Source organism: Zonotrichia leucophrys, chromosome 2 (assembly GCF_028769735.1).
Source record: "Zonotrichia leucophrys gambelii isolate GWCS_2022_RI chromosome 2, RI_Zleu_2.0, whole genome shotgun sequence".
In the NCBI taxonomy this organism is placed as follows: Eukaryota; Metazoa; Chordata; class Aves; order Passeriformes; family Passerellidae; genus Zonotrichia; species Zonotrichia leucophrys.
In genome coordinates this window covers 122912033-122935541 of record NC_088171.1, presented here as the reverse complement: position 1 = coordinate 122935541, position 23509 = coordinate 122912033, and the positions used below count along the sequence as shown (strand labels likewise).

Below are 23509 nucleotides of genomic sequence, written 5' to 3'. Positions count from 1 at the left end.
ATTCAGTTGTTTACTGTTGGAGTAGTACCTTTCCTTAGTGAGACTAAAATTGTGAACAGAAAGGCATCTTATTTACATTTGAAACACTCAGTTCTTGTATTCATTTTTGAAGTCTAACGTTGTCCTTTGAGAACAGTCACTGAGGGAGACGGAGAGATGGAAATGCAGGAGCAACACAGTGAATCATCCCCTTGGCCCAGGTGTTCCCACATGCTCTCTGTGCACACAGCTAATGTCAGATCCACAAAAAAGCAGGGTACAAATGAAAGCCCTGAGAGAGCCTCAATGAACGTGCAGTGTGATGAGGGATCCTTGCCTGACCCTAGAAGACAGTCTGTTTATATCCTGACTTTAACAATAATAATAGAGAACTAAACGTTCTTGTATCTTTTTGTTTTAGCCCACATAATCAGAAACATCATTAATGTTCATGCCCTTATCCTTCTTAAAAATCCTGATAAACTGTTTATCCGGATAACCCCCCACTGCAGCAGTGAATTTCACAGGCTGATTATTTACTGCAGAAAAAAAAAATAGTAGCTCTGAGTTTCCCTGAATGCCACCTCCCTCTCCTACTACAGTGTCAAGTAAAGGGAGCACATGGCTGGGTTTCACTCTCTCCTTCATCATTTTATATACAGCCCTAAGCCATACCACCTTGTGCTGTGATCCCTTCAGATCTCGCAGGCTAAAGCAGGGTCAGAACTCGGAGGGGAGATCTCCAAGGAAAACACCAGTGCTACAAAAAAGAGTTTTGGTAATTCATTGATGGTGCTCTCTGTCTAAATTAGTAATGAGTCAGTGCCCTAGCTTGGTGTTTAACAGCACCGTCCTGTTAGGAAATGTTTCCTTTTGGTTGAAACAAAGAACAGATTTCACAACTGCTTGTACTTAATAAAGTTATTAAGTACGTGGCACATTTTTTTCAAAGGAGGAAGAGCGTTAAGACAAATGTCTTGGCCAAATTTCAACTTGTAATTATGTTTTGCCTACCTACAGGCAATTCCCTGTGCAGTTTCACTTGAGCATGGCTTTTTTTGCTTTTTTTTTCACCTGCCTTGAAAATACTTGCAGTGCACTGCTGCTGCACACAGTTGAACACGAGCTTTCTTCAATTCTACCAGTATGTACATGAAGATGGCCCTATATGCACTTAGGCTAACACAGAATGAAGGAGCACTGAATTTAATTAACATTGTTAAAACATTTTGAAAGCCTCCGAATAAAGGCTTTACAAAGTGTAAAGTATTACCATGGTTTCTACAGTCTATTTATTTAGACTTAATAAGATTCTCTTCACACATACACACACACAACCTTTTTTTGCTTTGCTAAGTAAATGCACATTAATAAATAGTAGTGCTACCCAAGCCATCAAAATTTATTTTCTTAGAAAAAACTCTCCCAAGCATGGCCATCTTCTATTTCTTTTACCCTGTAAGAAACTGAAGGGCATGTGCAACTTGATGATTGGTGGAATGATCAAAAATTGAAGTTTTTGATCAAGAAAATGAGAAAACAGATTCTTCATTTGCCAACCACTCTCTAAAAACACAATTGATATTTAGCCCAGGACATTGTTAGCTGATCTGAATTATGTATATGAAGTGAGGCTTTAGAGATACTTAAGGTCTGACTCCTTTCAGTCTTTATAGCTTGAAACAGAGTGAAAAGTGCAACTAGAGGCAAGTTGAGAGAGTTGGAACTGAAACTGCATCTGCAAAATACTTGCTGTCAGAAAAACTGGCCAATGGATAGACACCTATATTCCTGGCAGATCCATTCTCATCAAACTTTACAGGTTTACCTCTCTTTTCACAGCAAATCTGAAGGTGGTAACCTGTAGGCCATTAAGTTCTGCAAGTTGTGCATTTAGAATTAAAGAGGGAGAGATTAAAGATGGAGAGATGGAAAATACTGGCTATATTCATCTGAAATTCTTGAATTAGTTCCTTCCATGCCCCACCTCTTGGCTGTTTGCTTTCCATGAATTTCTCCATATTAAATCTGCTGACCCAAGCAAGGAATTTGTTTCAGAAACAGCTATGTTTAAACACATACTGCAGAATATCCAGGGAAAACACATTCTGAATGTGTAAACTTAGCATTCATGAAACAGCCCATTTCTAATGGTACATTTGCAATCAATCAGGGAACAGAAATATACCAGGTGTCAAACCAAAACTAACCAATAAAGCACGAAAGTTTAAATGTATTAAATATTGCAATTGACTCTAGGTTTCAGCAGCAGCAGGACTGGGCACAGTTTTTGGAAGACATTTCTAAGACAAAAAAATTTGAGAGAAGCCAATTTGAAAGAGAAGCAACATCTATCCATGTAGCAACCAGCCACAAATATCACAGACATTACCAAGGGATGCTTATCACTCCTTGGGTTACCTCAGGAGCCAAAAGCAGAATCAGCATGGCTTGTGAGTGTGGGACAGCTATGTGGTGCTGCCTTAGCCATTCCTACCACCTGTCCATCCCACCACAAACCTCAGTTTACAACACAGCTGCTATATCCAAACCCCAAGGCTGGCAAGATACAGAGTCAACAATGGATTTCACCATCCAAGTCTAATGATACTGTTGTGGAGATGAAAATCATCTGCATCATGAAGACCTGCACCTCACACAGAGATGATTCTCCTGTAATGGCCTTGGGCATATGTTAATCAGGAAGGGTGACCAACTAGAACTGAACAATACTCCACGTGGGAGCACATGAGTGAACCACTGGGCTGATGAACAACCACCCCCAACTACCCCCACTCCTGAGTCCTCCTGCAAAAAAAGAATGGAATCACTCGAGAGTAACTTCATTTATTGCTCTCATGGCCTTCAGCTATTCATCAATACCACTTTATCATCAGATGTATCAAGAGTATCCAGCAGATCTACAATAACAGGCATGCTTTAATAGTGTCTAAAGGATAAAGAACTGCCCTGATGCCTCTGTCATCAAGTGCAGCTAGTAGCTCTGATTCTGCCTGTCATCTTGCCTTTAAATACAGCAATTCCATGTGCAGGTGTATTGAAGTGGCAGTATTTCACCAATTGACGCCTTAATGTGCATATTCAGTCAGTCCTAATTTGACTCTATCTTCTGCTAAGAGAGAAGGTTAGAGTTCCCAAGTCAAACTCTCCACAATTTTTCACTGTAATTGACATCAAATATTCTAAAACATATACATATATTCATTTCAATAATCAGTACAATTAGTTGTGCACATAAATATTTAATGAGCCTTTGAACTAAAGGGTCAACAGTTTAAGAGACTGGTAACAGGAAACAATATTTATTTCATTGGTGGGTTTTAGGATCCTGAAAATAAGAGAAAGATCTGTTCCTTCTTATTGCTAGCACAGAGTTATTCCCTGTTGTGATTTGACCAGATTAAAAATCAGCATTTATACAGAAGTCATCAGTTCAAAAGAGTAGTCCAATGGTCCATCAGAAATGGTCAGGCACTCTTACTCTGTTTTTTAGCTCAGGGCATAAGTCATCATAAGTCAGTATTGCCCATTGTTGCTATAATAAAAAAAAGGAGCAATGGAAATGATAGCTCAAGTATCACTACTCCTCCTCTTTACCACAGGACCATGCTTGCATTCAAGGCATTATACTGGGAGATTCTGCACTGATGCTCTGTAGTTAGCAGATATCACTTGTCTGCCCTTTCAATGCAACTTTGAGAACTAAAATTTATTCAAACAATTTTTAAAAAGCAATGCACAAATTGAGACCAACCTGTTTAAGGACACTTGAACTGCAAATGGCACCTGAACATTAGAATTAAAACAAACTCTGGGGATTTATGCTATAGGAGTTAAATTAATTTCAATGTGAATTTTACATTTTGATCACCATGCAAAAGTGAATTCTTTAAAACACATAGATAAGTTTTGATATGAATCTACCATTGTTTGTTGTAATATTCTATTATTTATAGCGGCATAAATCACACAAGTTCCCAAAGGGTTAATACAACTAGATGACTGAAATTCATGAGCATAATCCTAAACAAGTGAGTTGAAGTTCTATCAGGTCTATTTCATAGCATCAGGGATTACTGCTAGCAGTCTAATCCTACTGAGCCTAAGGGAGGTACGTTGTATTGTATTTGAAATCCTGGCCAGGAAAGAACGGAAGGTTAAATGGGTGCCTTGCTCTGTAATCAAATATCACAGGCACTACTTATCTATTCAATGAACAACTAACGTAGAAAATCAATTAGGAAACAAATAGCTTCTTCTTTTGATTTTTTTTTTACCTAACAAAAAGAGAGAGTGAAGAGTAAATGTTTTTATAATACATGTTTAATGAAACTATATCATATTATAAAATAATCTATACATAGACTGGCAAAGATTAACTAGAAGGTACAAAACACCCCATAGCAACTGCTGGTGTTTTAATGCTATTTCTTTAAGCACCAGGGCTATTTTCAAGGCTAGCGTGTTTTCAAACTCTGGCAATTGAGCATCTTCTGAGCACATAAAGCAGCACACAGAAACTACTCATACAAAAATATTAACTGACTGCAGATAATTGGACTGTGCTCAAATGAAATCACAAATACATATCCGGTTGTTTGTAACTGAACATCTTAAATTATGTATCAGCTGTGAAGAGCATTTCTTCAGCTGTGCATCATCTTTTGTTCACTTGGTTAAAATCCCAGGAGTACTGAAAAAGGCTGAAGCTCCTGCTGGTCTTTGTTCCCAGCAGGGAGAACTCCCTTTTGGTGGTCTTGAGGTTAACACCCTACCCGCCTCCCCCCCCATACCTGTCATTCTGAATAGACTTCACAGTCTGTGCACACAGACAAACAGCCTGACCTGGCCAGCTAGCTTGACCCCTGGGCAGGAAGAAGATCACATCTGGTTATTAATATTGGTACATTAAAAAAATGTAATCTTCAAGGCACTTGGAGAAGCAGGCTGGCAATTATACAGTATGTAGGGGATGTCAGTCAGGGAGCGTGTTAGCCTGATATTATGTCCAAGAACACTAAAACGTTCATTTTGCTCTGATGAGGGGTTTCAAACACAGTCTCCCTCTGTATCTCTAAAAGCTGGCAAGAGAAGTTTGCCCAAAGCACTTAAGGCTCCAGATTATCTGTTCTTGCACTTCACAATTTTTAGTCTGTTTTACACAGTTTTATAATGTAAAACATTTGTAGCTGAAAATTGATGCAACTAGAAAAAAGATCCCACGTGATTTTATAGTAGAGAAAGGCAACTAATAAAGGGAACAAAACCTCTCAAAATCACAATTGTGAAAAACGCGTTCCCATTACATTCTCTGAGTATTTTACCTCTATCCAGATTTTTTAGTTTGTTCATTCTAGGCATCTGCATAGTAGACAGTTTAAACACAGTTTATGTAATTGGCTAAAATATACAGGAACACATTTGTACATGCTTGTGATATATATTATATACAGATGTATTTATACAAAGCTTTATATAGCACAGATTTAAGTGTCATGTGTGAAATCTTAGTTCCACCAAGTTCAACGGAAAATTTACCATTTGCTGGAGTTGGGACAAAATTTAACCCTACCTAAACAACACACTCCCATCAGGATATGTACTGTGAATATCAAAACCCTGGTTTGACCCCTTTACACAGCCAGATAATTATTCCTATGTGGCCCCAGTGGTTATACCTAAAAAAGAATGAAAGACCATGGTCTGGAACTATTATATGTCATGTGTTTTATCCCAGTCTTATTGATGCCCCATGGAAAATTTTATATTGTCAATATGAACCCAGCACAGGTCCAGAATTCTTCACAAAGGGCACTCTCAAGGCCCTGCTCAAGGCACATTTCTACACCTGTCGTGTGAAAGGTAGAGGAGCATGGTCTTCAGAGAATTCTCAACTGAGTCCTAGATGACACTGTCAACAAAATCTCCATGCTTGAAACAAGACCTAAAATTGTCTCTAAGAGTAATTATTATTAATGCTCCCAGCCCAGTTAGCTTAAATCAGTTGTCATTAGTTTGGTTTTGCTGCAAACCACCATCAAGACTTTTTCCTTGCTTTCAAACAAAAAATTTCCTTTCAGACTGCATTGGGGCAACACCCAGGATGGGCCTTTTACCAATAACGTGTTAATCTTATGATCTTGGAGTCTGAAAAAGGAGCTTCATAGCATTGGAGGTGGGAAGTTTCCAGCTTTTCAACAGAATGCTGGCACTTGTTTTTAGCTCTGATAGGCTTTGAGAAGTCTCAAAAAAAACCTTCAAACTGAAATGCTACTATGTATGGAAAAGCTATTACAGGAAAAATGTAAGACGTTTCTAAAATATATTAGTCACAAAGTTACAGCAGCATTTTCCCCCCTTAATATTACTTGGGCTTGGCTCAGTACATGCAGCCATATGAAAAAAAGAGCATTGATAGAGTTAGAGAGCACCCTACAAATTTCTAGCATATTTTTCCTAATGCAAAATATGCAGAAGGTTCAAAATGCATGGTAGCTTCCCGTGGGATATTCAGCACACCTTTTTTCTCTCTTTATTACTTGAGACAACACAGCCAACTCAAGTTCAAGACAAAAAAAATGTTATCCCAATCATCCCAGATAAATAGAAATGCTCATAATAATGCACATGACAATATACATAAACACTCACATTCATCCACAAGAAAAAGTGGAAAATAAAGTAATTGGCAGAAAAGGAGAAAAATATAAAGGGGTCCAGGGCCTGGTAATAGTGAAACTGGGCTAAGTGCTGCAGAAATCTAGGTGCAAACAGCACTGTGAAAAACAGACACGTAGAGATGTTGGTGGAGAAGGAAGAAAAATGTGGTGAGGTGGTAAAAAATGTCTGTGTGTGCAACTGAGGCTGCAAAGAGTAAACCACAAGGCAAGGATGACACTATGCACACTCCTGAGGGAGCTGGCATTTTGGAGTGAAATTCCAAGCTTCAGGCAAGAGAGGAAATGTTTCTGACAGGTTGGGGCCTTTTAGGGTGGAGGCTTTCTGGTTTTAAATAGCAGCTGCTTAAAAAATGTTCACAAATGTGGAATAATTTAGGAGGAAAAATGGGCTATAAATGAGGTGTCCTAATGTGTGTGCTCACCCACAAAGTATGTTGTGGTTATCAATACCCAGTAACCTGGTTTGATATGTAAAAGATATTTAGGGAAGTGGATTTCATTGTATCAACTCACACTCTGTATCAAACATGCAAGCTGCTTCCATGAGGGGGAAAACAGTCCCAAATTCACATCCTCTCCTCCTTTACACATCCTCATTGCAGAGCAGTCTCTCTGACTCTCCTTTTGTGACTAGCCTTTTATCTAGAGCACCAGAAACAAATGGGAAAGCCCTAGAAATAAACTTTGGGAGAAAAACAGAAACAGTAACCATCAATTTCAGCAAGAAATTACTGAAATAACAGGACTTTTTGAACTGGATAATTTCTCACAGTAGTGACAAACCACAGTAGTCAAACCACAGGAGAGCCATGTCCCAGTCAATTGACAGAGTTAAGAAACACTCATTTTGGAAAACTTCTCCATCCTTGGAGTAATACTACTGAGATCATCAATACTGCAACAAGATGGATTTAGCCTACATTCTTCCTGTCTCTTTCCTCTCATCACCATTTTAATAGGAAACAAACAACATTTTAAAAGCTTCAAATAAATTCTGCAGAGCATAAAAACTAGCAAAGCCCTTGTATTTTTCCAGAATTTTAGCAAATATTTAGACTTTTGCTTAACAATACAACCTACCTCATACTAAAGAAATTTCACAGACTGCTCATGCCACTGGCAGCTGAGAATCTTATCTTTGTGGCATAGTGAGGAAATAATCCTCACCAAAAACTAAATGCTGGGTGAAAAGTTGGGGGATGGGATGTGTGAATGACAGCCTTGTGCATGTTTTAGCTCTGAAAAAGGACAACCGGTGCTGGGAAAGAACTCTGGTAATTCATTAAGCCCAGAACACACCGACACAGCCCAGGAAGGCTCCCTGCAAGGTGAGCACAAGAAAAATGAAACCCACCTGAGCAAGGGATCAAAACACAGGACTGCAGTCAGATCCCACAGCTTGTGACAGCAGCCACTGCCTTTCTGTAGCAGATAAAAAGTTTTCTGAAGCCACCAGCATCCCCCTGAGCCGGCTCTGCCGGGATCTCCCCACGTCTCCCTGGCAGCAGGGATCTCACTCTCATCACAGACACACTCACAGGCACTCTGCCCCTCTGCTGCTGCCCTTCCCAGCCCTTCTCCTGCCACATCTCCTGCCAGGTGTGTGCTCCGAAGGACAGGGCACACACAGCTGGCTCCCTGCCGGCCAGGGACTCCCTGACACAAGCAGAATAACTCTGCCCTCCCCCACGGCAGGGAAATTGCATCAGATCTCCACTTTCTTCTTTGCCCCATTAACGGCAGAAAGGGAGCTGAGCCAAAATCAGAGAGGGCTGTCCTGTGACTGTGTGTTTGTCATACGTTTCCTTGTTTCATGTTTTCTCCAATGACTAATAGCCTCTCTAGGAGCTCCAAACAAAAGTAAGCTATTCTAAGATGGAAATTGCTGGACATAGTGAGAAACATTAAGTATTTCTTTTTATGGGGGCATAGGAAATAAAAAAAGGAAAAAGCTCTCAACGCTTATATACTTAAACCTCTCCAAAAAAAGGGAGGGGGAAGAATGTAAAGCATTACAAACCTAATTTTGTGAAAAAAGTATTCAGTGATCTGCTGCCAAGATAAGTGCCTCTTTGCTTTAACTAATTAGCACTATTACAGGGTTCAGTAGTGACATTTCAGCAGTAATTGATCCTCTGATGCAATTTTTGTGTATTTCAAACTAGCCAATACATCCAGACAAGAAGGCTGTGCAAGGATGGAGGCTGGCAGTCAGCACAGAGGTGCCAGTCACTCATGAGCATGACCTCGGAACCTGGGATGCTAAACAGATGCTGCCAGGAGGAGCCACTAGGACTCAGTATTCTAGAAAATCAGACCCCTAATCCCTCCAGTTTTAGCACTTTCTACTGGCAGGTAGCACAGCTAATTTAAATTCAGGTATTGGCTGTCCTGAACTAGTGTTTATATACAGTCACACAGGGAATTTGAACTTCCTGGCTTGCTCTGAAATTAGTATTTCATTTCAAATGTTGTGCTGACTTGGTGGGGAGGGAATTTGGCATCATATTTTCAGATTACTTCACACTACATACGGGGTAACATAGTTACTATATATTTCTTTTTCTTCTAAGCCCTAATGGGAAAGGTTTTAATGTCAAGCAGCATGAAGGCCAGAACAATCTAAAAGTCAACATAGCTCCCACAGTATGAGTTCAACCACAACAGACACCCCATCTGTATTTCATGGTATACCTTAATAACAATCAATAATACATTAAAGTTAGCATCAAACAGTATGAAAAGAGGACACTACAAAGAGTCAATTGCAGCTATGCCTCAGCCCTGAAGTCTATATGCAGCAACAGCATCTTCTATTTTGCATCAATAAATAAATATCTGGGGTAAATATTTGCAGATAGATGGTTAATTAGCTATTTGTGTCCTTCAAGGTCAGCAAATAGTTAAGTGCGTACAGACATTTGCACCTCAAGACACTAGGTACAGCAATACCTGTGGGAAAGCACTGAGAGGCAGGCAATGTGAACAGACAGGCAATGTGACATGGGCACAAGGAGATGCTTCTTTCTCTCACTCTCCCAATATTAGGGGGACTTTAATTTCTCCATGGGTTAATTCAGAGCTGGAGTTTTTTTCCACTCAGCTGGCTATGCAGAAGCAGCCTAACCATGTAATGTAAGCACTTAACAGAGGGGCAAAAAAGTAAAATGACAGAGGCAGAAAACAAGCTACATGAACTACCAGGGCATTTAACATAACAAAAATTACCTCTGTGTCTTCTAACTGCAAACTAGGACTGATCCTGCAGAAGTCATAAATGAACTCATGACAGTCAAGACCAGCCAAAGAACTGTGAGAAATGCCAGATACTTTTAAGGTTAGCTGAGCATACAGAAGAAACTCAGTACGGATGGATAAATCCAAGAAAATGTGTATTAGAAGAAATACTTTGAACCAATCAAACATTTTACTGGTGTCTAAGCTAAATGTAGCCACTCCAGGACACTTCAGCATCAGTTTGAAGGGGGGGCGTGGGAAGAAGCATGTAATGAAAGGCAACATATTTCCAGCACAGACTGCAATAGGATTTGTTTAAAGCAGATTATATTTTTGGATGCACCAGGCATGGGACAGTAACATCATACAGTTCCACTGAGAACAGCGTGTTCAGTTCTGAAATATCTGTGTATCTCCAGAAAAATTTAACACTGGCAAAAGGAGTTCAGAGATCAGTGATGGGATTAGCAGAAATGTGGAAGAACTTCCACTAAAAGCAAGACCAAATGGATTGAAATTTTTTGTGTAAATAAAAGAGAGACATGATAAAAGGACCATAAAGTAATCATAGAGATTATTGTGAAGTTATAAAAATTATGTAAAATATCATAAAGCAAGTAAGAACACATGATCTTTTTTCATTCTTTTACCACATGAATAAAACCAAATATAACTTAATAAATTAATGGCAGAAAATTTTAAAAGCCAAAAAAAAAATCTGCATGCAGGTTAAATTAACCTATGGAACTCCTTCCCACTGCATGTGATTGAGCCAGAAGTCCACTTTATAAACTGATTTGATGTTTGTATACCTATAAGACCACCCAAAGGCAACTTTGGGGGCAAAAAATATATACTTGAATTTGTATGATATTAATTCATTGCAAAGTACAGAAGACATATGAAAAGAACAAGCATTTTCCTGTATAAGCAACATTATTCTACATTTGCCCATGGAATCTTTTTCTTTTTTTTTTTTTTTTGGTCTGCTTTGCTCTCAGAAGCAATTGTTGTTAGGCAGTCTGTAGCAAAGAGATTAGATAAGGTGGACTAATGGTATAATTTGCTGTGATAGGACAATGATTGCATACTTGGCCTATTAATGTGTTGTTGCTTTTAAAATAACATTCTCTTCTGTTATGGACAGCCACTTCAAGAAATGTACTTAACTAACTTTATTTGCAATAGAGTATTTTTCATTAGGACAGGTTGGAAAGATAGCTCATGATTAAGTGACTCAGAAAGAGCTCCAAAGAAAAAAAGAAATATTCTTTATACCCAGACCGAATCCTGATAATTTCAGCCCTAAAAGTGTGTATAAGAAAATTATAAGTAACTGGGAGAAGGAAATTAGAAGAAAAATTGAAATCCAGCTTTGACTGCAGCAGACACTAACATATACAGACCTTCGTACAGCATTAGAGGGTATGACAGAAGCAGCCTAGGCTATGTATGGACACATAGAGTTTTAAATCCTGTCTATGCTCCTGGGAAGTGCACACTTTTATAACCACTCACACCTGCCCTTTTGTTACTGTCCACTGCACCCCCTGTGCAAGAAAGCCTCCAACAATCCCAACTCCCCTCCTAACACTACTGTGGGATAAGTGTCTCTCTTGTGAGCGTGACCAACTTCAGCCTCCACCTCTAACTCTTCCCAATACTCAAATCCATCCTTCCCCACTACAGACACTATGAAGTCCATGTAAAAATAAACATATGCAGACAGAAAGACAGACATATCTGAAGAACTTGTTATGCTTAATTATAATTCTATGAGGACCATTTAGACTGTCAGATGTACTACAGGCCAACCTCTCAATCACCTGTGCTCAGTTAGAGACACATTGGGATTTTTTTTCCCCAAAGCCATGCTCTGTTTCCCAGTACAGACAGTATTGACCTTACCTTCTAAATCTATTAGGACAAACAACTACTAGAAGTAAAGGAAAGACATTTGTTTAGTTCCTGTTGTGGACACATGAGGCATAAAACCTTTGTATCTGGAGAGCACAAAAGCTGAGTAAATTGTGATACAGGCTCTCTGTATAGTATGACATTTTGGAGTCTCCTTTTTTTTGATTACCAGCTCAAATCCTCCTTATCATAAAAATTGTTACTTACACAGAACTCTTCAATACCAGCATAGCTCTTGTATTTTGTGTGCCCCAAAAAGCTTTGGGTAAACCATATAATCTGTTTGATGATTTTGAGGTAGCTGAGGCCACAGAATTTGAGCTTCTCAGTGAAAAACTTATGAAATAAAAGAAAATAAATATCCTAGCAAGACTTCTTGGATCCAACCCCTACATGTAACATATTGGATCAGAGATGATCCCACAAACCTATTTTTGTTTTTTTGAAAAATAAAGACAACACAAAAAGGCAAAGAAAATTTTCAAAGTGACTACAGAGTGTCTGAATAAGGATTTGCTCTTTCTCAAAAATACCTGTAAGCAGTCCTAATGACTAGCTACAAAGATTTTCATTCATTGAGTTCTATAAGTCACAGAAATTCAAGTGTTGTGAAGATATTGTTGAAGCCTGACACACTACAAAACACACCAGTGGAGACAGGAACAGAGAGACAGAGCACATTGACAGCATATCCAATTCATCGTGACCTATGAGACTACCTTAGTAAATCAAAAAGTGACAAAGGATATCCACAGCCTAGATACAACACCTATTACTGAGATGGATCTGCAACAGGGTTAGACCCAGGAGACTAGCAATACAGCAGAGAGCTCAAATCTGCCCAAACTCTAGGTCAGAAATTTGGTAAAATTAGTCCTAAACTATTTTCTGTGGCCTGTGATCTTTTTCATCTGAGACCTGACTTCAGAAGATCCTGTCCTCACATATCTCAGGATTCCAGCTTCCTCCTGGGTCAAGATTTTGAGTCACAGAAGCTCCTGAACAAATAAGGACATAAGGTTTTCAGAAACACTTGCAGTTTGGACTCATTTTTTTCCACCCACTTTATACTTCCTAATTTCCAGCCATTCATTAGCTGCTTACATATCTGCAAATGCCAAAGGGCGTTTCCAAAATAGTAACATCTAGATACTAAAGATGTCTCATTTCAGTAGTAAAGCAAGCTTTTTCCATGCTCTCATCACTAGCACACAAACAAGAATACCAAGATGCTCCTTAGACTTTTTTTCATTGTTCTTGTTGTAAAAATATCAAGTTTCTGGTCATTCACAAAGTGTTTATCCAATCAGAGAATGTTAGTATTTTTTTTCTCAATCTATTTCTCATAGAGCAAGTTTTTGTCTAGCTTACATAGAAAACAGGAACATTGTTGTCTGAATGCTATGAAGCTGTGTCAGGGGAAGTTCAGCTTGGACAGTAGGGAAAGGCTCCTTACTCAGAGAGTGGTTGGTCACTGACACAGGTTTCTCAGGGAAGTAGTCACAGCACCAATCCTGTCAGAGTTCAAGGAGCATCTGGATGACAGTCATATAGTTTAGTTTTAGGTGTCTTGAAAGGAGAGGAAGTTTGTTTCAATAATCCTTATGAGTCCCTTCCAACACCAGACTCTGAATCTTTGATTCTGTGAATAGAAGTGCCCTTCCTTCTCCTTTACTATTAGGACCCAGAGTTTTGAATTTAGGATAAGGATAATATCAATTATAGCTACTACAATACTTGAGCCACTTGCAACACCTTAGGATTTTCCATAGAAAACATCTTTCTTTTTAACGAATTTGTTTGGAGACAACTGACATCTCTCACCCAAGAAGTGCTATAGGTCCAAACACAAGCTTGACACCAATGGAAAAATTCCATATGTGCTAAAGAACTAAAATCAAGAGATGTAGACCCTTGGAATTGCCTAATAAAGTCCTGGAAAAAAGAGTTTTCACAGCTGGCCTTTGTTTTAAAAGGGTCATCCTGAAATTTCTCTAAGAGTAATCTAGTTTTATGTTAAAGATTGGGGTACCAACTATCCCAGAGCAGCAGATTCTGTGCCATCTTTATGGGTAAAGGTGGCTCTATGGTTCCTTTTTCCAGGAGCAGTGCAAGGAAGTAGTGCATGTTCTTGATTTTTGAGAGAGTTTACAAGGGAGAGCAGGGACTACAAATTAATAGTCTCTTTGGGTAGAACACTGAATAATGCCCTTATATGCTAGGTTTCTTGCACATAATCCAGCAATAAACCAGTAATTATACAGTCATGTATTTTACACACGTGAATCATGTGAGCGGCATGGTTTGATTAATACTGTAGGATAACAATTTTAAATAGAAAAAAAATCACATTTTTTGTTAGGCAACCCTGCTGGTCAAACATCCACTCTTGGAATGAGGCTAGTATGTTACTAACCATAGCTCCCATTAGCAGTCTGTTTCCTATTCATGCATATAACCAAGGAGTATTGCTCATACCCCTCGCACATGACAAACCCATTTTTTTCTGTTATTGTAACTGCTACTGCAGTAGGATGCCCAAGGCATGGGAATCTGCACACTTCATCATTCAAAGACTACCTTTGCTCAATTTTTGTTTTCTTCAATACCCCCTGCCTTTAAAAGCTAAGGATTATTTTAATGCCTTCCTTCCCACTGGTAGAGTAGAACATACAGTTTCCCCTGAGGCTATGGTGCACAATATGCTGTGTATCTGTCTGCTGCAGTACTGAAGGGCTGGCATGTTCTGCTGCAGACCAAGGGGGTAATTTCTATGACATCCTCCTTCATGGCTGTCCACAAAGCAAAGGTCTTGAAGTTCTTAGAAAAGCTTCACTTCTTTTATGTATCAGCATGAGGTGGCACAAGCATCAGCCTGCACTATCTGCCTGTATTAAGTACACCAGTCTAGCAGGCAGATCATCAGGTTCAAAAATTATTGCAAGCCACCCCTTGTAATTTATGTTTTATCAACATAAAGCCTCTACTCATATTTAATGTAATTAATACTGTTTCCTGTTGTACTGTATTATATTTTACCAACAAACATACACACGGAAGTTTATCCAAGAAAACACATCTCCTGCATTGTGCCTGATTCTTGCTGAAACCAACAGAAATTGCATTTCTCAGTATTTCACACCAGCATCTTCACTATCCTTTCTTATCCTTTTCTGCTACAGTAGTGTCCCAAAGGAGGAAGAAAAGAAAAAATACAGAAAATTAATTTGTCTGTCCAGTAATATAGACATATATAGATCCAATACAGTCTCAAAACCTATGTATCAAAAAGCTCAATTCTGTCCTGTACATGTAAGGCCCGTAAGATTTTAGCCCCATTAATTCTCCTATAAAATCACAATTCTGGTATTTTGGTCAATGGCCCAACAAATGCATAGGCCAAGGGAAAGTTTCTTCTAAATTACTTAGCAAAAGCAATAGCAAAGCTAAATTACATGTATCCATGTCAAAATATAACTTTCCTGTCATGTGCTAGTCTTTCTACTTTTTTTACTGCTCGTTTTTAAATATGTGGAAGAGAGCGTAGAGAAAAATCTCACCTGGGAGAGTCTGGCAAACTAATTACAATTTTAGAAAAGACACCTGTAGTGAGTTGCATAATATCAGCTAAAACCTCCTATGGGTAACAAGCAAATCTATGTTGCAAGGCTGGGAGGGAGTGGCTGCTAAATCCATAGCTGCAATCTATTAATGCACACATACATATGCACTCACATTGACATAATACTCTTACACACACTATACACTGCATCTCTGCTTTGAATCTCAGTCAGAAATAATTACATATTTCTCTTAATGTCAGAATGAAAGAACTCCAGGCACAAAAAAATAGCTGTCATACAGCCATTTTGTGTGTTGAGCATATTGAATAAATGAGCCTGATGCTCTTTCTGCTGCTTTGGCTCTCCTTGCTCACTTTTCCTGCTCTCCAAGAGGACCTACTCACTCGGGCTCCACTGGGCAGGCTGCACACTGCAAGCAGCCTGGTACAGCCTCCTTTCCAAGAGCAGCCCCACATACCCTTGCCCAGGACAGCACACAGACTAGGATTCTGGACAGCATTTCAATGGAAGAACAAGAAGATTCTTTAAACTATGATTTGAGAACATCTCCCTGTTCCAGCAGTATACCATAAGCTGAATATAAAATATGGCATATTTTAACAAGGACCATTATGTAAGAGACAGCCAGACATCTGAATGTCAAATCAAATGTACATAAAATATAATGTGAAAATGTTTTCTCTACTGTTTTATTTTAATTTTATCATAAGAAGGGTAGTTTTGAAATTGCTATTTTACCAGCCAACGATTTTTTTTTTGTTAGCTGCGGGGTTTTTGGATTTTTTAATAAATATTCTTGTCTATAGTATAGTAGGCATGCACATTATTTGTAGCTATGACTACACAATGTATGTATAGCTGTGACTAGACAGTGTGTTCTTTGAACACTGGTTTCTCTTTATACATGTAAGCAAACAGCATAATCAGAATTACAGTAACTGAAACTTGCAGTGGAAATTAAATTTCATAAAACATTTAAAACCATAAGTGAACACAAATCTCAAAGGACTTTAAAAATTGAAATACCTTCTATCCTCTTTATGAGGCTTGTGTTGAGGAACAAATTAGAATAACTTTTGTTTATCACTGAAAACAGTTTTATTCTAAGCAACCAAAAAGAATAACATCAAGCAAAGCTTGGTTTAGCTCCTCAGGTGTGCAGACATATTCCAATTTCCTTTCCTCAATGATTTTTATGCAAATCAATGCTGCACAATCTCCTGACCTCTTTTACCATCATATTGGGACAATGACAGTAAAATAATTGGATTGGCATATTTGTAGGATATTTTATTTTATATTAAAAAGTTAGTGCAGGACAATTGAAATGAAAAGAATGTCACTTTCTGTTAATTCCAAGCTGATCAAGTACCAACATTTCATGCCAAACAGAGTAAAGCAAACAAAGTGATTTGGGCTGTTAGTCCATTTGTCCCCATGTGCATATACTTCACATCCCCCTCAGTTGTTAATTCCTAACAACCAAGCTTTCATCCAGAACAAGGATAATGAGAAAAAACCAAGCAGTGTTCCTTGGGGAACTGTTACACTAAAAGTTACCTAAGGACTAAATCCCACTTGTGCCTCCTGCACGTGATAAAAATGAGCAAAGCATTCAATACTCCTGGCTGATTGAAAATCCAAATATGCAAACAGCATTATGGAATCCAGACAGACTATTCTGCTTCGCTGATGACAGATGCAGAAAAAAAAGCTGGTCTGATTAATCTTGTGACTTTGAACCAGCAGAGGAGTGGACACCTCGCTTTAAAGAGCAATGCAGAGCCCCAGCTGAAGAGCAGGTGCTGCACGGTATTTGCCTTTCCTGCAGAGGATGCTAGCTAGCAGGGCCAAGCAGCTGACCATGAAAATTCTTGGCCCTAAGTGACCCAAGAACAGATTATAAATCCATCCCATAAAATACAGCAAAAGCCCCATTTGTTCTTCCATCCTTTCAATATGTGATGTTATACATTTGTGATTCTCTCATTTTATTGGACTCTTTAGAAAGCTGTTTATGATCACTTGCGGACAAAACAAAGGCTCATTGTAAATTCTCTTTTAAATAAGTTGGAAGGTCAATATGAAACAAAGGGCACCACTTTCACAACTGCTTACATGCAGACTATGCTTGTGTGCGTAATATTACAATGCATTTCAGCAAAGGGATAGAGTCCTAGCTAATTACAAAGCTAACATATAATAGCATTGCATTAGCAGCCCAAGAAATTCCTATTGAATTGCATACATCTGAAAATAGAAAGACATGGTTGTGCTGAAACTTAATTATCTTGGCAAAAACTGTGAGGGCTTGATTCTCAGAAGACATAAACACAAAGCTCTGCTTTACACTCCCAAGGATCTAATTCTTTGTTTATTCAGACAACCTCCATCAGATAAAACTTACCATTTGGATTGACTGATTTGCCTTCTTATTTATAGTATCTACAGCTAAGTAACACAATTACTGTGTGGTTTGTGAGCAAGGGAAAGAATACTTCTGACGTACAAACACAAGGCCTGAAAGAGACAATCGGTGTGCTCTGCCAGATTAAAAAAGTTAATGCTGTTGCATTCCACCCTAGGCAGAGAAGACAAGCCTTTTCCAAGGACAGGTCTGACTGAATTGCTTTTTTATGGGTTCAAAGTAAAACATTATGGTAAAAAAATGAACACAGCTTTGTTTGTTTCTTCAGTCATCGTTAGCAATAGACATAAGGGTATTCTGGTTTTCAGCCCATATGGAAAGACCATCAACACTTTCTGCTTCTGGGTCCTTTGCCAAAATACCATATCCCACATGCCTTTTACCTTAAAACATAAAAGAAAAGGTGTTGTTCTGGTCAAATAAAGGAATAATTTTTACTAGCATACGTCTAATGTTAAAGCTGCCTAAATCCTGCCAAAGACATTACAACACCATCTGCAAAACAGATTTTCATTAAATTGATCAGTTTAAAGTTAAGCAGCTAGGCAGATGATGCTTTTGAGCTAACCTTTAACCTTTAACCTTCTTAAACTGAAATCAGGTCACTCCTTTTGGGTGATATCTTTGCTGCTTGAGAACACATGAGGTAAAGAGATATGCCAAAACTTAAAAATCATAGCATAAATAGTGTTGTGGATCAATATTTTGTCAATAAAAGGAAGACCAAGGTAGTTCTCGTACAGTCTGCTAACTGCTGCCTCTCTCTTTCCCTGAGCTTCTAAACAGTTGCATACACAATGTAAACTGCAGTAAATGCACAGTTCAAAAGCAATTATTATTGAAGATATTATCAGCAAATCAAATAATATTTTTTATAAACTGGCTTCAAATATTAATTTGTGATTAGAAATTGATCATGTCATTCAGTTACTTGGTTAAGTAAATTTTACTTTCAGACATTCCAGTTAACTTTAAAAAAGGCTGTCTTGTACTTATTTATTTATTAATAAAAGTATTTGGAAACTATTTTATGAGCACAGGACATGATATATGGAGTTCCCTGAAAGCTATTTGACTAAGCTACAAAATGGCTGCCTTAAGAGCAGTTCCAGCTATATGCATTTTACATCCACAGAGACAGGTTACCGTCCTGCCTCAGCTTCCCAAATCTGCAGAAGCTGAATGCTTCTTCCTGCAGAATGGAAATGCACTCTGTTGCTATAGAAGCTTTCTCTGTTTACTTGTGGAGTCACTGAATGCTTCTTGATGGATGCTGCCAAGAACTTGCAACTCTTCTGTGGTTTAATTTGCTAATATCAAGCTCCACAATTCCAAAAGTAAGTCTTTGGGAAATTCATTTAGGCCAAGCTGAGTTCATTTAGGGTAAAGCTGTCTTTGTTCTGGTTCTTAGCAGCCACATTACCAACACCATTTGAATACTGCACTTCTGTAAGGAGCAACCAGGCCATTTCTTCTTTAAATAACTTAGAAAACAGCTAAAGGTTCCACTTTGCCACATTTAGAATCTAACTCTAAAAGTGACATTTCCGTACTGCCTAAAATTATACAGCTTCAGAAGAGAAGCTCTGATGTTCATGGCTGCTTTAAAAGCTACAGCAATGAAAAGACATCCTTTTATTCCATCAATAGTTAAGCACAGAGAGAAAAACCAAGCTATTACGGCAACATTTATAAGAAGAAAATTCACAAAACAATAACATTTAAACAAATATAAATGACTGAAGGAAAACTTTGAGGTGCTTGACAAAGCAAAGGAACAAAGCCACAGATTCTTCTGTGCTTTCAGATGGTTTTAGTATTAAACTTTTTATTGCCAAACCATATTCACAGCACCTTAATTTTAAAAAAGAGGAGCTGCTTGAATATAAACACAATTCATGAATATTCGATATTGCTCCCAAGGCATATATCTATTATTCATACAAATTAATGTTCTTTTTTTCCTTAGGTGCTCTAAAAGTTTATCTGATGTATCAAGAGAAAAAAAGTTTACAACTCTCTTGGTATCAACAGCTTCACCAACACCTGACAAAACTATCAAGTCTGCTAGCAAATAACTTAGCAGATTTTCAAAACTGCATTTATTTACATCTTGAGGCCTGAATGTACACTTACAATTAAGAGCAGCATTTTCTGGGTGGTCTGCAGAGGTATTACATTCTATTATAGAGCACACATATCTAGAACATCTTGGTCATTTGGGACACATTGTAGCACTTCATGCCAACCCCAAATCTTAAAAAAACCCCACTAATACTCCAACTGATATTTTGGATGTGGTATTGCTCTCCTTCAAATTAACCTTAAAATGAAATAATATGAAAATAGTGTATATGTGTGTATATGTTATCTGCTTTCTGAGAGTCATTAAACCTAGTGGGGTTCAAATTTCCAAGATTCTCTAGGAAGTCATGAGGGACAGAAACTTTTTAAAAAGCTGAGACACTCACTAGCAATTCTAGGCTAGTGAGCCTAGATAATAAAAATACATGCATCAGGAGAGCTGGAACCATATGGTTAACAGCCAGTTTCAATTGTCCTACTCAGGCCATGAAGCCTGGAGGGTATCTGCCTAGAGGGAGTTTATGGATTCCATTTCCACTGGGATGTCCTTAAGTGATTCAACGACTGAGCTCCAAAGGCCACTGACGGTCCCTTGCTGTGTATGATAGCTGCTACAAAGATGCTACTGAGCTGTTCCATCTAACGAACCAGGATCTGGCAAGGAAGCCGATCCAGCAGCAGGACATTTTCAGTGAAGAGGGCCAAAAGCTAATACTCTCTCCCATAGCATCCCACATCAAATATTTTGTAGGACAGGCTGGAAACCCAAACATATTTGATGAAGGTTTCTCTAGGGATCAGGTTGAGGGACTGAAGAGAAACTACTGTTTTGAGTAGATAGTTTGAGTACCTTGTGACTATAGTTTTTTTTTGTTTTTTTTTTTTTTAAATAAGCAGCTGGCATCTTGTTTTCAACAATTTCAATTGAAATTTCAATTTCAGAAGCTTTGGCAGTAAAGCCATCTGAGAAAAGCCTTCTGCCTTCCCTTCTCCTACTCCATCGTTACTGTCTGTGGCACCATTTGCAGTAGCATTGTTTTTACAAACCCTGATTTAGAGTGTGGCTGCATAATGCAAATGGAGGATTGAAGGAATGGCTTCACAGATGACAGGGAGCAGGAACCTCTAAAGGGAGTTTTGCTATAGAGGCAGGCTATGCCACTAGACTCTCAGCTCTTTTGGTACTTTTCGTAACAGGATTTTAGACCTTAAAAAAACCAGCAAAAAATAACACTCTCTAGAATTAAGGAAAAATGCAATTTTAATAAAATATATTAAATTAGCAGAGCAGCCAGCACTGTGGGACCAAAACTTGTGTTACTGCCATTTTTGCTCACAGCAGATGCTCCAAAGTTACAACTATCAGGTTATAAAATGAAAATCTATGTTACTGCCTGTGCAGCATGCATTAGCTCAGACCAACCATTTGAACACGGCTGAACACCAGAAAAATGTTATTTCTTCCTTCAAGTAGAGGTCTGCTGAGACTTTTTCACATTTGTTCTATATGTACAGGTCTTCAACATGATTAGAAAACCAGCACAGTTGCTGTAATCAGCAGATGACTCCTGATAGTTTAGTTATCACAGATTTCTAGTATAAATCAATAGATAACACTTGCAAAATGGATTTTCTAATCATATTTAGAGCTTGTTACAGTGACTAATGGTTTGCAATATTTCCTGAATTTTTATATCCCCTAGACAAAAGAAGTTTTTAATAAGTTACAAAGTTATTCATCTTGGAAATGAATGTGTTATATTTTGTACATGAACCAAGACAATCAAGCCAATCCAGTAAACACACTGCAGAAAATAAGTTACCCCATAATTAGGGTTTGGAAAAAGTCATGACAAGTTGTGTAATAAATGGTATTCATCACTCCCACATATTCATTATATCCACATAGTTTTTTCCAGTAAAGATAAAAATATAGCTGCCATTCTACTAACATATTTATCTACACCACACCCTTTCATGTTTGTGAAAAATCATTACTGGTTTGGAAAAGAAGGGCAGACAAAAGGATTACAGTGCTTACTTTTAAATATCCTTTGCAATAATGTGGCATATTGCATGTGCTTACTGAAAATACCAATGTAAAATAACTTGGCTGTGATACATTATGGCTGCAAACAGATACATATGCCATAAAGTGATCTCCTTTCCCTATGCACGGTATGGGAAAAACATCATTTTCCATAATATCTGTTAAGCTTTTGACCAAAATGTAATGGACAAAGTCTGAAAGGGTTATGAGAGATATAAAACACCAATTATTATAAGAGAACTTTTTAAAAAAATGACTTATGGACCCTGTGTTTACAGGAAGTGCCTTCTAAATGACCCCCAGGTGACTAAACAGGACTCATCTGCAGCACTCCTCCCTGACCAACCTGCAGTTTTTGTTTGACCATATGCATGTTCAATAAACATTTACTCTACTAATTCATCAAAGTCCTGACTGATGAGTCCTGAACGGGTTAATTCCCCAGCCTACTTGGTGCCGGCTGGAGTTGCTGTCCCAGACTTACCTTGTAGAGTTTCAGGGCTGCCTCGTGCCTGTGATTGGTAGTATGTAAGCGCAATTTATCCACGCTGTTTGTGTAATAGTCACAGGCGTTACATTTCAGGTGAACCGGGTTGCCAATGGCAATACACTTCAGCCTCCACTCATTAGTTTTGCCGCCTTCCTTAATGTGAGCCACCAGTTGGTATTTCTGCATATGTTTGTCAGTCTTGCAGTGGAGCTGGAAGTTCGCTTTGAGCTGAGTGTTGTAGTTACAGAGCTTGCACTGGTAGATGTCTCCAATTACAGCCCTCCACTCCTCTTCGGGGAGTGAGCGCTCACTGCTCACATGCACACTTAGGGCCTCCAGGCTGTCAGAGGTGAATTTGTTGCAAACAGCACACTGGAAAAGCTTCAGCGCTGGGTCACTGATATAAGGTGACAGCTCTCCTGCAGTAAGGAGGGACAGGTCATCACCCATTAGCTGACCACTGGCAAGCCGGATTTCAGGCGGCAGCTCATTATTTACTACAGGAGAAAAAAAATTAAAAGGGAAAGTAGAGACCAGCAAGCATAGCACACACAAAGGAATCCGTAAAATAAAGCCTTGACAAGGAGTTTGCTTTCTCTAGAGCTTAAACTATAAAAAGCTGTAATAGGATTGAATCAGGATCAATTACAATCATCCCTTTCAGCTTCTAAATTCCCTCATCAGATAGCTTTAATTACTCCTACTGGGCATGATGTCATTCTGGAATTTGTATTTTCAAAGGCATGAAAGTTGATCAATAAAATAACAAAACAGCAATGCTTTTGTAACTTAAAAGGCAAGATTAACTTACACAGCACTAATTGTAGTTTTGTTATATCCTTTAAATGATGCTAGAGGTAGGTCAATATATATATATGTGTATAGCTACAATATATTATTTAGGTTAAAAGTAACTAGACTAACTTAGATACTTTTGGTACCAAATCTCAGCATTTCTAATTTTAAAATATACCCAGTGAACAACATGGGTACAATTTAGGTACATCAAAAGGAAACGTTACAAATTAACAAACTTTG

At 38.4% G+C, this 23509-nt stretch overlaps 1 protein-coding gene across 4 annotated transcripts in view; it reads right to left on the bottom strand.

Annotated features, from left to right (window-relative positions):
* The window catches only part of ZFHX4 (zinc finger homeobox 4), a 149519-nt gene that overhangs the window by 99400 nt on the left and 26610 nt on the right, over positions 1 to 23509 (bottom strand). For 3 of the 4 annotated variants that reach the window (XM_064706247.1, XM_064706249.1, XM_064706248.1), the window contains exon 3: positions 22466 to 22968. In XM_064706247.1, the coding sequence (XP_064562317.1) occupies positions 22466 to 22968 (503 nt within the window). The remainder of the gene's footprint in view (positions 1 to 22465; positions 22969 to 23509) is intronic. The other variant, XM_064706250.1, reaches the window with a different exon arrangement.